Raw genomic sequence first — 14,871 nt, forward strand, 5'->3', positions numbered from 1 at the left:
TTTAAAGATGACTCAGAAAATCTAAAGAGCATAAAATGAGTACACGTTCCTTGTGTTTAAAACGTTTTTAATGTTAATAAAAATGAATTATTGAAAATATTAAGATGTTATTAAGTAGCAAATAAGCAACTTGATTGCAATGAGTTAATTTGCAAAACAATTATAAGGGAAAAGGGGGCTAGAAAAACAGGTTGAGGTAAGACTGTATAGCATTTTATTTATTTATTTATTTATTTATTTTGAAACAGAGTCTCACTATGTCGCCCTTGGTATAGAGTGCTGTGACGTCACAGTTCACAGCAACCTCAAACTCTTAGGTTTAAGCAATTCTCTTGCCTCAGCCTCACAATTAGCTGGGACTACAGGAGCCCGCCACAACGCCCAACTATTTTTTGGTTGTAGTTGTCATTGTTGTTTAGCAGGCCTGGGCTGGGTTCAAACCTGCCAGTCCCTGTGTATGTGGCTGGCGCCCTAATCACTGAGTTACGAGTGCAGAGCCAAGACTGTATAGTATTTTAAATGCCTGGCCAAGCAAAGCTGCTGAGTCATTTTGAGAGGGATTCTGACAGATTGTACGCTGAATAAATGGGTAAACTGAACAGCCATTTTAAAGAACAGAACTTCAGGTTCTATGATTTATTTAATCAGGACAGGAATTTATGAACAGATAATGAGGCCAATTAAATTTTCCTGAAAGTGGAAAAATCTGATAAAACAGCCACTTAGGAAGATTAATCTACTGAACAAGCAGGGAAAGAGTGGAGCCAGAGCCCTGAGTGGAGCCCCCCCACCCAGCCTGCGTTCCTGCTTCATCCCTTTCCTTCTTCTCATAATAACGATTCCAAATTACCCGAATTCTTCTTAAAACTTAAAATCTTGCCCTCACTGAAAAAAATATATAAAGCATTAAAATCCTCGAGTTTTTCTATAAATTTATAAGATTCTGAAACTGCTTTTCTCTCCCTCCCAAAAGCAGCATTGCGCCTCCTGTGTGAGAGGGCTCCGTTCTCCTTCACTCTTGTCTCATGGACTTGCTTCATCAATCGAGCCCTTTCTTACTCCACCGTCATATTTTTCTCTCTTCTCCCAACTGGTCTCTCGGCAGGTAAATACGCTCAAACCTCTCCACTCTTATAACCTGCTCAATACTACTTTCTCTTCTAAACTTCTTAAAAGAATAGCAGAGGCTTCTTGTATTCCCCTCGTCACCCACTGCTCATTCTTTAATTCCCTGCCTTCTTGTTTCCACCTTCACTTAGACTAAATCTCTTCTTGTTAACTTCCCCACTGACCATTTCTCAGTTTAGCTCAGAGGGACTCTAGAGCTTGTTTGAAGCTTGTCTGCCATATAAGCTGAGTGACCCCAGGCAAAATTTTAAGCATCATGCTCATTACTCATTCATGAAATGGTAGTCACAATGAAAACTTCTACATTAGGTTACTGTGAGAATTTCATATATTTCAAGTTAATTAGATTTTTTTTTTTACCCATAAGACAAACTTTTCTGTGTATCGTATGTTAATATAAATAAAGAACACAGTATTATTCCTGGAACACACTAAGCACTATGCAAGTATTTGCCCCTATTGTCCCTACTACCCTGTTTCCCCGAAAATAAGATGGTGTCTCATTTTAAGGTGTGCTCCCAAAGATGTGCTAGGTCTTATTTTCAGGGGACGTCTTATCTTTCCTGTAAGTAGGTCTTATTTTCGGGGAAACAGGGTACTGTTTTTTACTTACACAACTACAACAAAGAACAACGCTATCCTTTTTTTCCTTAAAACCTTCTCCTGTAACTTCTGTTAGGAGTACTGTTGATAATCTTGTAAAACATACTCTCTTCTCTGTCCCTTTGTCACTTGTCTTTCATCAGGACCTTCTCATTTTTCGTAGGAAATTTTCCAAGACTCCAAACTTGTCTCCCTGCCTCCAGAGTTCCCACTTCATCCTGTCTGCAGGAAGCATCTTTTAAAAGGCAAACTTGGTCACGTACTTCTCTAATTGAGATGAGAGCCTTTAAAGGCTACTAGTGCCCTACAGAAAAACAGTCGTCCTTTCCTGAAGTTTTGTGGAAGTTTTGTTTCATCTCCCACGCCCCATATCCACTTCTATTCAGTCCCCCAACTTATAACTCATTACTTACAATGCCTCTCCCAAATTTCTAAGTTCATTTATCTAAGTATAAACACATGTGTTTCACCTCCCTAGAGTAATATTTACCTGTCAGAACCTTATTCATCTTTAAGTGCTTCACCAGGGGTGTCCATTCTGTGGACCACATGCTGATTTGGGGAGAACTTCTTCCTTGTTTGTGATGTTGGACATGATGAAAAGCATGCATACACCTTTTTTTGTGTGTTTGCTAATCAGTTTCTGTCAGTGTCTGTGTACTTAACTTGTGGCCTAAGATAATTCTTACTCTTCCAATGTGCAGCAGAGAACAAAGGTTGGACACCACTGGAACCCAAGAATTATCTCTATAGGCCGGGCATGGTGGCTCACGCCTTAACCCAGTACTCTGGGAGGCCGAGCTGGTGGATTGCCTAAACTAACAGTTTCGAGACTAGCCTGAGCCAGAGCGAGACCCCACTTCCAAAAATAATCGGGCATTGTAGTGGGCGCCTGTCGTCCCAGCTACTTGGGAGACTGAGACAAGAGAATTGCTTGAGCCCTGAGTCTGAGATTGCTGTGAGCTGTGACACCACGGCACTCTACTGAGGTGTCAACAAAGTGAGACTGTGTCTCAAAAACAAACAAACAAAAAAAGAATTCTCTCTATAAAGTCTCCCCTAAAAACAATCTAAAGAAATTGAATACTCCTGTCCTTCATGCTACTACTTTACACAAAAACTCTTAACTGGTGAGTGGAAATTTCTTTCCAAGTTCAGCTTCTTTGCAGGATTTGGGTAAAAACTATTGGCAAAAGTAAAGGAGTAAAACTTTGAGAGGGGTGGAAATCAGGAATACCTCTCCTTCCAGAAAAACACGGATGAAAACACAGGGCATTAGTAGCCTTTACAGGCTCTCCTCTTAATTACAGAAGTATGTGACCAAGTTTGCCTTTTAAAAGATGGCTTTAAAAGATGCTTCCAGTGACTTTGAACATATGAAGGAAAAAAGATTAAATGGAAGGTGGCAGATGACGGAGGACACAGACTAGGTGTCCTGTGAAATGTGACGTGATTACCTGGTCGCCTGTTTTCTTGACTGGTCTGTGAGACCTGATCATCAGGGACCATGCCCTGAACAGTACCTACTAGTCTCTGGTACATAGTAAGTGCTTAATAAATATTTGGTAAATAATTAAATCTATTTGTTTCCATAATTTCATTAGAAGTTTTATAAAAATCAACAAAAAATTTTTATCATTTTCTGGCATTAGAAACAAGTAAATAACAACCCTTTCCCACTTCTACCCCATAAAATTAAACAAAGTCCTTATAGAAAGCAAAGAGGAATCATAGTTCTTTTTTTTTTTTTTTTTACTAAAAGTTAGAAAAGCCAAGTTATGAATTTCATGACTCATCCCCAAACAAAAGTAAATTACCTATCTGGCCGGCAATGACAGGAGGTCTAACAACTAAAAGTATCAGTTTATCCAGGAGAAGATGAAGGAATCTGACCACTGGTTCTAACTGAGATGAACTCAGTGCTGAAATACTGCTCTTCAATTCATTTTCCAAGTTATTTTCCATGATTCGCATGTCTCCAATTCGGACTGGGAACATGTGTTCGTCCAGAGCGTTGACCAGAGCAAAAAACTTGTCAAGGTAAGGATCCTAAAACAAATAATAAAATAAGCACTAAATAAGTATTACTGTAAATTTTCTAATTCTAAAGAACTGTGAACTAAACGTCTCATATTAATAATATTAAAGAGTACATATAGGTATTTATAGACATCGTTCCCAATTAAACACATCTATTTTCATTTATTATTATAAAACAGGCATTTCAAATACTATTAGCTACTAAAAAACATCACTGATATTAAGTAAGGATTCTTTTTTCAGTTTGGATTTGCTCTATTACGTTGGCGCTCAGTTCCAATGGCAGGCACATTAATAACCTACCCATGCCCACCTATTGTCTCATGTAATTAATTCAAGTGAAACATTACCATGAAAATTATTAAAACTCACTTGTGTGTGGATAGATGAAACCGCAACAACTTCCACATTAAAAACACCTTTGTGATTATCTACCCATTTCATGCCAGGTAGAGGAACCTGCAAGATATTAAATATAAACTCACAGATCATGAATTCCAATCTCAATGAGAAAAAATAAGGTGAAAATATCTTTTTTCATTGTAAAAAAGTAAAAAACTTACAATTCATTCTTTTTTTTTTTTTTTTTTTTGTAGAGACAGAGTCTCACTTTATGACCCTTGGTAGAGTGCCGTGGCCTCACACAGCTCACAGCAACCTCCAACTCCTGGGCTTAAGCGATTCTCCTGCCTCAGCCTCCCGAGCAGCTGGGACCACAGGCGCCCGCCACAACGCCCGGCTATTTTTTGGTTGCAGTTTGGCCGGGGCCGGGTTTGAACCCGCCACCCTCGGTATATGGGGCCGGCGCCCTACGGACTGAGCCACAGGCGCCGCCCTTACAATTCATTCTTATTTAAAAATCAATAAATATTGTCTACAAAAGAATTAAAAGGCTCAAGGGGCAAAATGCATAAAATAATATATAACATTTCATTTTAAATCCTCCTCTAGGTACACATATTTTCCTACATACCCTTATACAGTTAATAGCAAACATATTTTGAAACCTGTTTTTTACATATTACATTGTGAATCTCTTTCAATGTCAATTTATAAATTAGGTCAACGTGAGGAGGTGGTCCATGTATGAAGATGGTCAACCATGGAGGCTCCACTGTATCCCACAGTCTTTTTTTTATGCTTTTTCTTTTTATTTTTATATATACATGTGTTTATTAGGTTTCCACATTTTGCCTTCACAAAATTAAAAAGGCTTAAAATTTAACAATAACAATGTTTAAGATAAGGACTAGAAACAAAACTAGGAAGCCTATTGTTTGTTATATTTATTTAATTGTTGGAGATTCATTGAGGGTACAAGAAACCAGGTTACGCTGATTGCATTTATTAGGCAAAGTCCCTCTTGCAATTGTGTCTTGCCCCCAAAAGGTGTGGCACACACCAAGGCCCCACCAAAGTGTTGACCAGAACAAAAAACTTGTCAAGGTAAGGATCCTAAAACAATCCCTCCCTCCTTCTTTCTCTCTCTGCTCTCCCCTTCCCCTACCCCGACCTGTCCTTAATTGTCCTCATATCAAAATTGAGTACATAGGATTCATGCTTCTCCATTCTTGAGATGCTTTACTAAGAATAATGTCTTCCACTTCCATCCAGGTTAATACAAAGGATGTAAAGTCTCCGGTTTTTTTTTTTTTTTTTTTTTAGTGGCTGAATAGTATTCCATGGTGTACATATACCACAGCTTGTTAATCCGTTCCTGGGTTGGTGGGTAGGAAGCCTATCGTTAATGTCAATTAAAATTGTTTCATAAGAATAATTTTTAAAAGCAAACACATATGTGTAAATTTTCTCTATTCCTCCTGCTAAGTACAGATGAAACCCTGAAATATGAAATAATGAACATTAAGGCTCTAAAAGGTAGAAAAAAGGATGTAGATGGGCTAGGGATCTCAGGGGGTAAGAGATTGGAAGGCAGTATGTCTTGGGTTTTACTTTTGCCATATATAAACTGGACTAGAGGAAGCTGGTAACCCAGAAAATCCAAAGAAGAAGACAGACGAAGCCCCCAGAAAAGGCTGCTCTCTCCAGCCAAAGACAATAATATTCCAGCCAGTCACAAGAGCATCAACCTTGGCCGCATACCCATCTCTGCAGGGTACGTGGGGAGCTGAGGCTGCTACCCGCAGGTGGCTGTAATAAGGTGCCCCTCTCCCCACCCCACCCAACACACACTGGGTGGTATCACAGAGGACAGAGCTGGAAGCCTGTCCCTCCCTGGTGAAAACAGGCCCCAACCAATTGCAGTTGTCAGTGGAGGACAAGCAGGAAGCACAACCAGAGACATGTCAGCAGAGGCCTCGTGGGGAGACTGAAATGCCACCTTCACCCAGAAACGAATCGCCCCTCCCAACCTACCCAGGAGAGTCAGCGGAGGCAGGTGGGTAATAGAGACCTTCATCTCTACCTGGAATCGGCCTCCCTCCCCCACTGCTAAAACAATTATTTAAATAAGATCATCCAGGACATAACCAAAAGTCACATCTCATACCAAGACCAGGAAAATCTCAACTTATATGAGGAGAGACAATCATCAGGTACCAATACTAAGATCACACAGATGTCAGATCCGACAAAGACGCCAAGCAGTGGTCATAAAAAAATGCACAAACAAGTGACTACAAATACCCTTAAATGAACAAAGTAGACAGACACAGCAAAACAAGGAAAAACAGAAAACATGAAGGATTTCTTCTCCATCTTTTTACATTTATAACGTGTAGAAAAGAAAAACAAAGTCAGTTTCCTGTTACACATTTCAAAACAGAGTAGATAAGAAATTCAGTATCTCTACTGAGGCAAATATTAGGGGTTTTAAAACAATTCTTTTTAAAGGTGGTGGAGTAAGCTGAAACCTATCAAAGCAAGAGACAGTGTTAGCTTTTCTAATATGAAACACTTGAAGAAGACAATAAATACATGAGTAATCTATGCACATGTTACTTCTTTAAAAACAGCAGTTCTCAGGCGGCGCCTGCGGCTCAAGGAGAAGGGCGCCGGCCCCATATGCCGGAGGTGGTGGGATCAAGCCCAGCCCCAGTCAAAAACTGCAAAAAAAATAAAAATAAATATAAATAAAAATGCCAGTTCTCAAAGTTTGCTCTGAGAACCAACAGCATAAACATCATGTGGGAACTGTCAGGAATGTAAATACTCAAGGCCGCAGACCCACTGCTCAGAAACTCTGGAAATAAGGTTCAACACCTGGTGTTACAACACACCCGTTAGTAATTTTTTTTCGTTTTTTGAGACAGAGTTTCCGTCACTCTGGGCAGAATACCGTGGCATCATAGCTCACAGCTACCTTAAACTTTTGAGCTCTAGGGATCCTCCTGTCTCCGCACCCCCAGTAGCTGGGGCTATAGACACCCACAACACCAAGCTAATTTTTTCTATTTTTAGTAGAGATGGGGCCTCATTCTTGTTCAGCCTGTTGTCAAACTCCTGAGCTCAAGGAATCCGTCATGTTGGCCTCCCAGAGTGCTGGAATTACAGGCGTGAGCCACTGTGCACGGCCTCTTTAGGTAATTTTGATGCATGCTAATGAAAAACTGCTATCTTAAAACACTCTAATAAGGCCTAAGTAAGAGTGAGACCCCCCCCTTCCCATTGCTATAAAAGATAGTAAGATCAGCCAGGTATGGGGGCACAAGCCTATGGTCCCACCTACTCAGGAGTTGAGGCAGGAGGATCACTTAAGCCCAGGAGTCTGAGGTTGCAGCAAACTATGACGCCACTGCACTCTGGCCCAGGTGACAAAGTGAGATCTTATCTCACACCCACACATAAAAATAACAAAAACACTCTAACAAGCAGGGGCAAAAGCAATGACATAATAATAACCACTTCTATAGCACTTTTTATGCCAGCACTATTCTAAAAACTCTTCATATTATATATCATTCAATCAATGTAACCCATTAGATATTATTTTTCTCATTTTACAAATGAGAAAATTAAGGCACAAAGAGTGTACACTGCCATTACAAAACACCATAGACTGGTGACTTAAACACAGAAAGGTACTTTTTCTCATAATCCTGGACTAGAAACCTGGCATCAAGTTGCCAGCAGGCTCAGCTCAGGGTGAGGGCTCCCTCCCTGTGCTGCAGACAGGCACCTCCTTGCTGTGTCCTGTGCTGGTTGGGGTGAGGTGGAAAGGGTGGGAGTGTCAAGGTGAGGGCTCCCTCCCTGTGCTGCAGACACACCTCCTTGCTGGTCAGGGTAGGAGTGTCAAGCTCTCTGGCCGTCTCTTCTAACAACAGCACTGATTCCATCACGTGGTCCCTCCCCTCATGACCTCCCAGAGGCCCCATCTCCAAGTAGTATCACATGCAGTTACCACTTCAACATACAAAGTTGGGGAGAGACAGTTCAGTCCACAGTACCCCAAGCACATGCAAAATATATTCAGTATGTTCCTACAGATCCAAAGGTTTTAATTTGTTCTAGCATCAATTCTAAAGTCCAAAGTCTCACCTAAATATCATCTAAATCAGATATAGGTGAGACATAAGGTATAATCCATCTCAAGGTAAAATTCCTGTCCAATGAAGAACCTACGAAAACACAGTGTGCCCAGTACAGCCACGGGACATGCACAGAATAGACATTCCCACTCCAAAGAAGGAAGAGATGACAGGTCCCAACCAAGTCCAAAACCGAGCAAGGGATTAACTAGCTCTAAGATTCAAATAATATTCTCTTATTTTTATGGGTTTTAAAAAAATAAATTTTCTTGGCTACGTCTGAGGTGCACAGTGTGACGCTGTGGGAAGCCCAGGCACAGCGAGGTGCCCCTGGGGTGAAATCCACAGTCTCAGCTGCCTCTTTTTGCTGTTGTTTTTGTGTCAAGAGCCGGTAAAAATCTACTTGAAGCAAAAAACAAACAAACAACAAAAAAAATGCAGTATGACTTTATTAAATGCAGGCCCCGTGATGAGTGAGTTAAGACTGTTTTTATTTCTGTCTGGTTTGTTTCACCTCATGTGCCGTCCTATGGGCTCCATACACAAGCTCTGGCAAATGGAAGGGTCTTCTTTTTAAAAGTGGAGCGAAAAAATAAATAAATAAATAAAAGTGGAGCGCAACTCCAAACACACGCGCGTGCACGTGTAAACACATACGCGCACACACAGGCACCTACACACTCTCACACACGCCTGTATCGTTTCATATGGTGACTTTGTTCCTTGCTACTGTGAATAACGTCTCACTGAACATGAGGATCCGCACGTCTTCCCACGGCGGTGACCCCATCTCCCTTGGGTATATGCAGAGGGGCTGCTGGGTCACGTGGTAGCTCTGCTGTTACTGTCTTTAGGAGCCTCCGCTCTGCTCTCCGTAACAGCTGTGTCAATTTACATTCCTTTCCACAGTAGACAAGGGGTCCTTTTTGCTTTCACCTTCGCCAAGAGTTTTTATCTCTTTTTGATAACAGCCATTCTAAAGGATTTGAGGTAATACTGGAGCTTTTGAAGTACAATTCCGTAATGACTAAAGATGTTGAACACCTTTCTCATATACCTGTTGGCCTTTTTTAGACAGTCTCACTTTGTCACCCTCGGTAGAGTGCTGTGGCGTCATAGCTCACAGCAACCTCAAACTCTTAGGGTCAAAAGATCCTCTTGCCTCAGCCTCCCAAGTAGCTGGGACTACAGGCACCTGCCACAACATCCAACTATTTTTAGAGACGGTGTCTCGCTCTTGCTCAGGCTGGTCTTGGACTCCTAAGCTCAAGTGACCCATCTGCTTCAAACTCCAGAGTGCTAAGATTACAGGTAAGAGCCACTGCACCTGGCCTACCTGTTAGCCATTTTAATGTTTTCTTTGGAGAAATGTCTATTCAGGTCCTTTGCCCATTTTTTAATCACGTTATTTGTTTTTCTACTATTGAGTTCTATGAGTGCTTTATAAAATTTGGATAGTAACCCTTTATCTGGTAATACGGTTTGTCAATATATTTTCCCAGTTTGTGTGTTGCTGTTCCATTCTATGCTCTCTAAATGAGGAAGCTTGATGATGACAGAGCTATGCTCTCTTTGGCTGAAGCTCTGCCCTTGAGACCACTGGGAGGGCAGCTTCACTGCCCCACCCCAGCTTGGGGGGTGGTCCACCCTCAGGCTCTGCCAGCTAATTCTACCCTCAAGGCTTCCAGCAGAGTTCACTGGCCTACTAAACCAAAATCCTGATGATCTCTGAATCACCTTCAGAGTCACTTTCTGCTCGTGGAAAACGGCACACGTTGGCAGCTGAACAGCCCTACTGTGAGGTCCTATTGAACCCAAGAGCTCCACCACCTTCCTCCACTCCACCCCATCTCCCCCTCTTCAGCTCAAACTGGTATTGCTTCTGGTTGTGTGTTGTCTTTATCAAGTGATAATTCAGACACACCCTTAGTATTCTCTTTAGAACATGCTTTCCCAATTTTTGCAAGATGGATAAGCTGAGAATTTTCTACATCTTCAAGTTCTGGTTCCTCTAGGCTCAACAACTTCTTCAATTCATCTCTCTCTTTTCATACTTTACTATAACTAGTCAGGAGGATTCAAGATGCGTCTTCAATACTTTGCTTGAAGCTCTTCAGCCAAATATCCAATTTCATAGCGTGCAAGTTCTACTTTCTTTTTTTTTTTTTTTTTTTTTGTAGAGACAGAGTCTCACTTTATGGCCCTCGGTAGAATGCCGGGGCCTCACACAGCTCACAGCAACCTCCAACTCTTGGGCTTAAGCGATTCTCTTGCCTCAGCCTCCCGAGTAGCTGGGGCAAGTTCTACTTTCTACAAAACATTGGAACACACTTCAGCCAGGTTCTCTATCACTGTGTAACAAGGATCACCTTTCCTCTAGTTTCTAAGAAAATGTTCCTTATTTCTAAGACTCTATAGAACTGAGGTTTATGTCCATATTTCTAGCATGTACCTCAAAATTCTTTTAGCCTTTACCCATTTCTTAGTTCTAAAGCCACTCCCACCTTTTTAGATATTTGTTACAACAGCACCCCACTTCTAAGAACCAAAGTCTATATTTGCCACTATCAGGCTGCCATAATGAAATATCATAGATTAAGCGGCTTAAACAATAGAAATTTCTTGAGACTGGAAATCCTAGGGTTCTTGAGACTGGAAATCCAAAATCAAGGAGCCAGCACAAGTGAGTTCTGGTGAGGGCTGTCTCCTTGGGGTGCAGATGGCCTGCGGCTCGCTGTGGGGGAGAGAAGGGAGGAGAATGTGGCAGGCAGATGGTGGGCTGCAGACAGTGCCTCACACGAGCTGTCGGGCGTCTCTTCTTCGAAGCCACTGTTTCCCATCATACAGACCACGTTCCCACAGCCTTGTTTACCTAATTGCCTCTGCTTTGTCTCTGAAGTTAGGAAATACACTGCCAGCAAGGGACTGCTTTCTTAAAGTTCTTCTGATATTGGACTTCCCTGGAGCTACAGGAGAGCCAATCAAAGAAATCATGAATGAGATTGTAGATATGGCAAAAAAGTGTGGGGGGGTATAAGATAAAGATCTTGGAGACGTTCAAGAGCTAACACACCACACCAGAGAAATTAACAGAAGGCAACTTGATGGAGACGAGAGCTTTGGAACCAGCGCGGAGGAGGATTAGAGGAAGATTAGCCTACAGGAAGCGGAGCAAGAAAACAAGCTGACACTGGGTGGTCTGAGTTCCAACGACTCAAGACGGTTTTGACGTCTTTTACGGCACCAACCCTTCTATAAGGACACTGAAACTAAAGCACACGGTGGAAGAAGGATTGATATTGCACAGAAACATTTCTAGAGAAATGAAAAAGCAAAACAAAGTTAGACAGAACGTATGACGTGTTCCCATAAAGTTACACGGGGTGCGCCTGCCTTCCCCACTTCCCCTTTCTCTTCTGCCAGCCACAGGCCGCAAGACCAACCTCTTCCTCCCCCTCCTCGGCCTGCTCACCGTGAAGACGGGTATCAAACCTTCATGATGATCCTCTTCCACTGAAAGAACAGGAAATAGTTTCTCTTCCTGATAATTTTCTATTCTCTAACTTACTTTATTGTAAGAATACAGTATATAATACATGTAACACAAAAAATATGTATTAAATGACTCTTTATGTTATAGGTAAGTTCCAGTCAGTAGGATATTAGTAGCTAAGTCTGGGGGACTCAAAAGTTAAACATGGATTTTCAACTGCCTGGGGGTGGGGTGCCTTTAATCCCTGTCTTGTTCAAGGGTCAACTGTATACAAAAGTTTTAGCTCCTAATCAGGTGGTTCATTTCACGTATCAACCAGCTACACTATATGCCTACGATCGAATTCAAATTATCGGCAAATTCTTTATGAGTAAATATAGCATAGTAGCTAGAAAAAAAAAAAGATCAGCTTTCTTTCAGAAAGCTAACCTTGCATTTACAAATCAAGTAAAAAAAAAAAAACCTACAACTTCCACAATATGTATTTCTTTTAAAACATTTCCTTTGAAATATAATGTTATATCTGACATAAGTCCCTTCACCATTTTTTTTTTTTTAACAAAGTCACATAAAGCCATCACTAAAAAGATGCGTTCCTGGAAAGCTGAAAGGAAGACGCATGAGGCGGGGAGTCGTATTTCTTCCCTACTGTCTTTACTCCTCCCTTTAATGAAGGTTCTCTGATTGCCTGCTACATGCCCAGGACTGTTCTAAATACATCTAGATACAGCAATGAATAAGACAGACAAAGTCCCTACCCTCTTGGTGCTTACACTCTATGGAGAATTAATAGATAAACAAAGAAATATCAACTATAATGTCAGTGATGAATGGTCCAGCAAGGTAAAGAGACTTTGCTGTGGTGCAGGCGGCTACTGGAGACAGAAACACCCCAGAGGACTGCTCTGGGGAGGTGCCAGTGAGCAGCTGTCTACATGGAGAGAAGAAGCAGACCTGTGACGGAGCCCTGCTGGCAGAGGAAGCACCCTGGGCCCCAGAATGCACTTTGCATTCTGTGTGACGAGTGCAGAGGGAGTGACAGAGAATGGCAAGAAACAAGGTCCAAGGAATGGCCATGAACTGCTTTTTCAAAAAAAAAATAATAGAAGATGGGCGGCGCCTGTGGCTCAAAGGAGTAGGGCGTGAGCCCCATATGCCGGAGGTGGCGGGTTCAAACCCAGCCGCAGCCAAAGATTGCAAAAATAATTAATTAATTAATAACAGAGATTTATTTGTGAATACTTTTGTGGTTGTGTCTAGAAACAAATGCCACCAGGAGAGTATTCAGAAGACTTATTTCAGATCAACATTTATAAACAGTTATAGTCAAAATCATTAAGCAACACTGGTAATTATCAGGTAATAGTTCTTTCGAGAGGTCCTTTGGTTTAAAAATAGTAGCTGTTGATTCTTAGTAGAAATTTTTCCAAACTTTTATGTACGTTGGCCTGGGGAAAGATTTAATGAAGAAGATTTCAGTGGCAATCGCAATAACAATAAAAATAAACAGGACATAATCAACTGAAAAGCTTCTGCACAGCTAAGAGACACAATAATTAAAGCAAATACACAACCTTCAGAATGAGAAAAGATATTTGCATGTTATGACTCTGACAAAGCATTGATAACTAGAATCTACAGAAAACTCAAATTAATCAACAAAAAAAGAGCAAACAATCCCAACTGTCACTGGGCAAGAGACATGAACAGAACCTTCTCTGCAGAAGACAGACGAATGGCTAACAAACATGAAAAAATGCTCATCATTCCTAATCATCAGAAAAATACAAATCAAAACCATCCTGAGATCTCATCTAACCCTGGGGAGACTAGCCCACATCACAAAGTCTTCAAGCTGCGGATGCTGGTGAGGATGTAGAGAGAAGGGACCACTCTCACAGAGTTGTTGGGACCACAAACTCATACAGCCTCTTTGGAAAGAAGTATGGAGAATCCTCAAAGAACTCAAACTAGACGTTCCAGTTGATCCACTCAGATGAAAAAATATCATTTTAATCATAAAGACATTTGCAGTAGACCGTTTATCACAGCTCAATTTATAATTGCCAAGATGTGGAATCAACCTAAATGCCCATCAACCCAGGAATGGATTACTAAACTGGGGTGCGTGTATACCACATTATTCAGCCATAAAAAAAGATGGAGACTTTACATCTTTCATATTAACCTGGATGGAGCTGAAACACATTCTTCTTAGTAAGATTGAAAAAGCAAGTATCCAATATACTCAATACTAGTATAAAGCCAGTAGACAAACTAATACACTCCCAAACAAGAGAAAAACTCAATTCAGGTTGGGAGGAGGGGCACAGTGTAAGGGTATATGCCACACCTCCCGGGTGCAGAACATAACCACCACAAGGACTGTACCTAACAAATGCAAACTCTGTCACCTAATGCTTTGTACCCTCAAATTAACCTGAAATTAAAAAAAAAAAAAGTGAAAAAAATTAGAAAAATTTTGACTGTTTTTGTTACAACTCTTTCAGATCACACATGCAATCGTCATAGCTACCAATATTTTTTATATTTCATGTTCATAACTACTATTCTCAGTGACATAACCAATTACAAAGTTTCTAAAAAATTAATTTACATCTGTTTTTCTTCCTCCAGTCTTTTAGGGCAATATTAAGTCTACTAAAAGAAGATTCATTTATTTAAAGAAGTGCCACATTTTACAATTTGAAAATTCTCCAAATTGATCTTTTCTTTGAGTTTACAGTTCACATATTATTTTGGTTTTAAAATGAATATATATGTTTAAGAAATTTGGAAAAAAGCTTCTAAGTTTTATATATAGAAGAATTTTAATCATCATGGAAGAACAACTTTTACTCCATTCTCTACACACTTACAGATAGAATAGGGAGGTTTACTTTGGTAAAAACAGCCTATAATGAAAAACCCAATTTGTTCAATCTGGAGAATTTCAACATGGGAAATACCAACCTCAGGAGACAGCACAGAGTAAGCCTGCGGGGGTTTTTCCAGTGACACCGGGAGGCAAAACTGGCCCGTCTTCAATCGTCCATTCTGAAGCATTGGTATCCACTTTTAAACAAAAAGAAAACAATTTTAATGTAAGTATGTTTGTTA

At 40.8% G+C, this 14,871-nt stretch overlaps 1 protein-coding gene across 9 annotated transcripts in view; it reads right to left on the reverse strand.

Moving 5' to 3' along the window:
* Positions 1–14,871, reverse strand: part of DOCK7 (dedicator of cytokinesis 7) — a 243,075-nt gene that overhangs the window by 113,910 nt on the left and 114,294 nt on the right. For all 9 annotated transcript variants that reach the window (XM_053575169.1, XM_053575171.1, XM_053575175.1 and 6 more), the window contains 3 exons: positions 14,725–14,826; positions 4,144–4,230; positions 3,549–3,780 (listed from right to left, as the gene is read on the reverse strand). In XM_053575169.1, the coding sequence (XP_053431144.1) occupies positions 3,549–3,780; positions 4,144–4,230; positions 14,725–14,826 (421 nt within the window). The remainder of the gene's footprint in view (positions 1–3,548; positions 3,781–4,143; positions 4,231–14,724; positions 14,827–14,871) is intronic.

Source organism: Nycticebus coucang, chromosome 22, assembly GCF_027406575.1.
Source record: "Nycticebus coucang isolate mNycCou1 chromosome 22, mNycCou1.pri, whole genome shotgun sequence".
In the NCBI taxonomy this organism is placed as follows: Eukaryota; Metazoa; Chordata; class Mammalia; order Primates; family Lorisidae; genus Nycticebus; species Nycticebus coucang.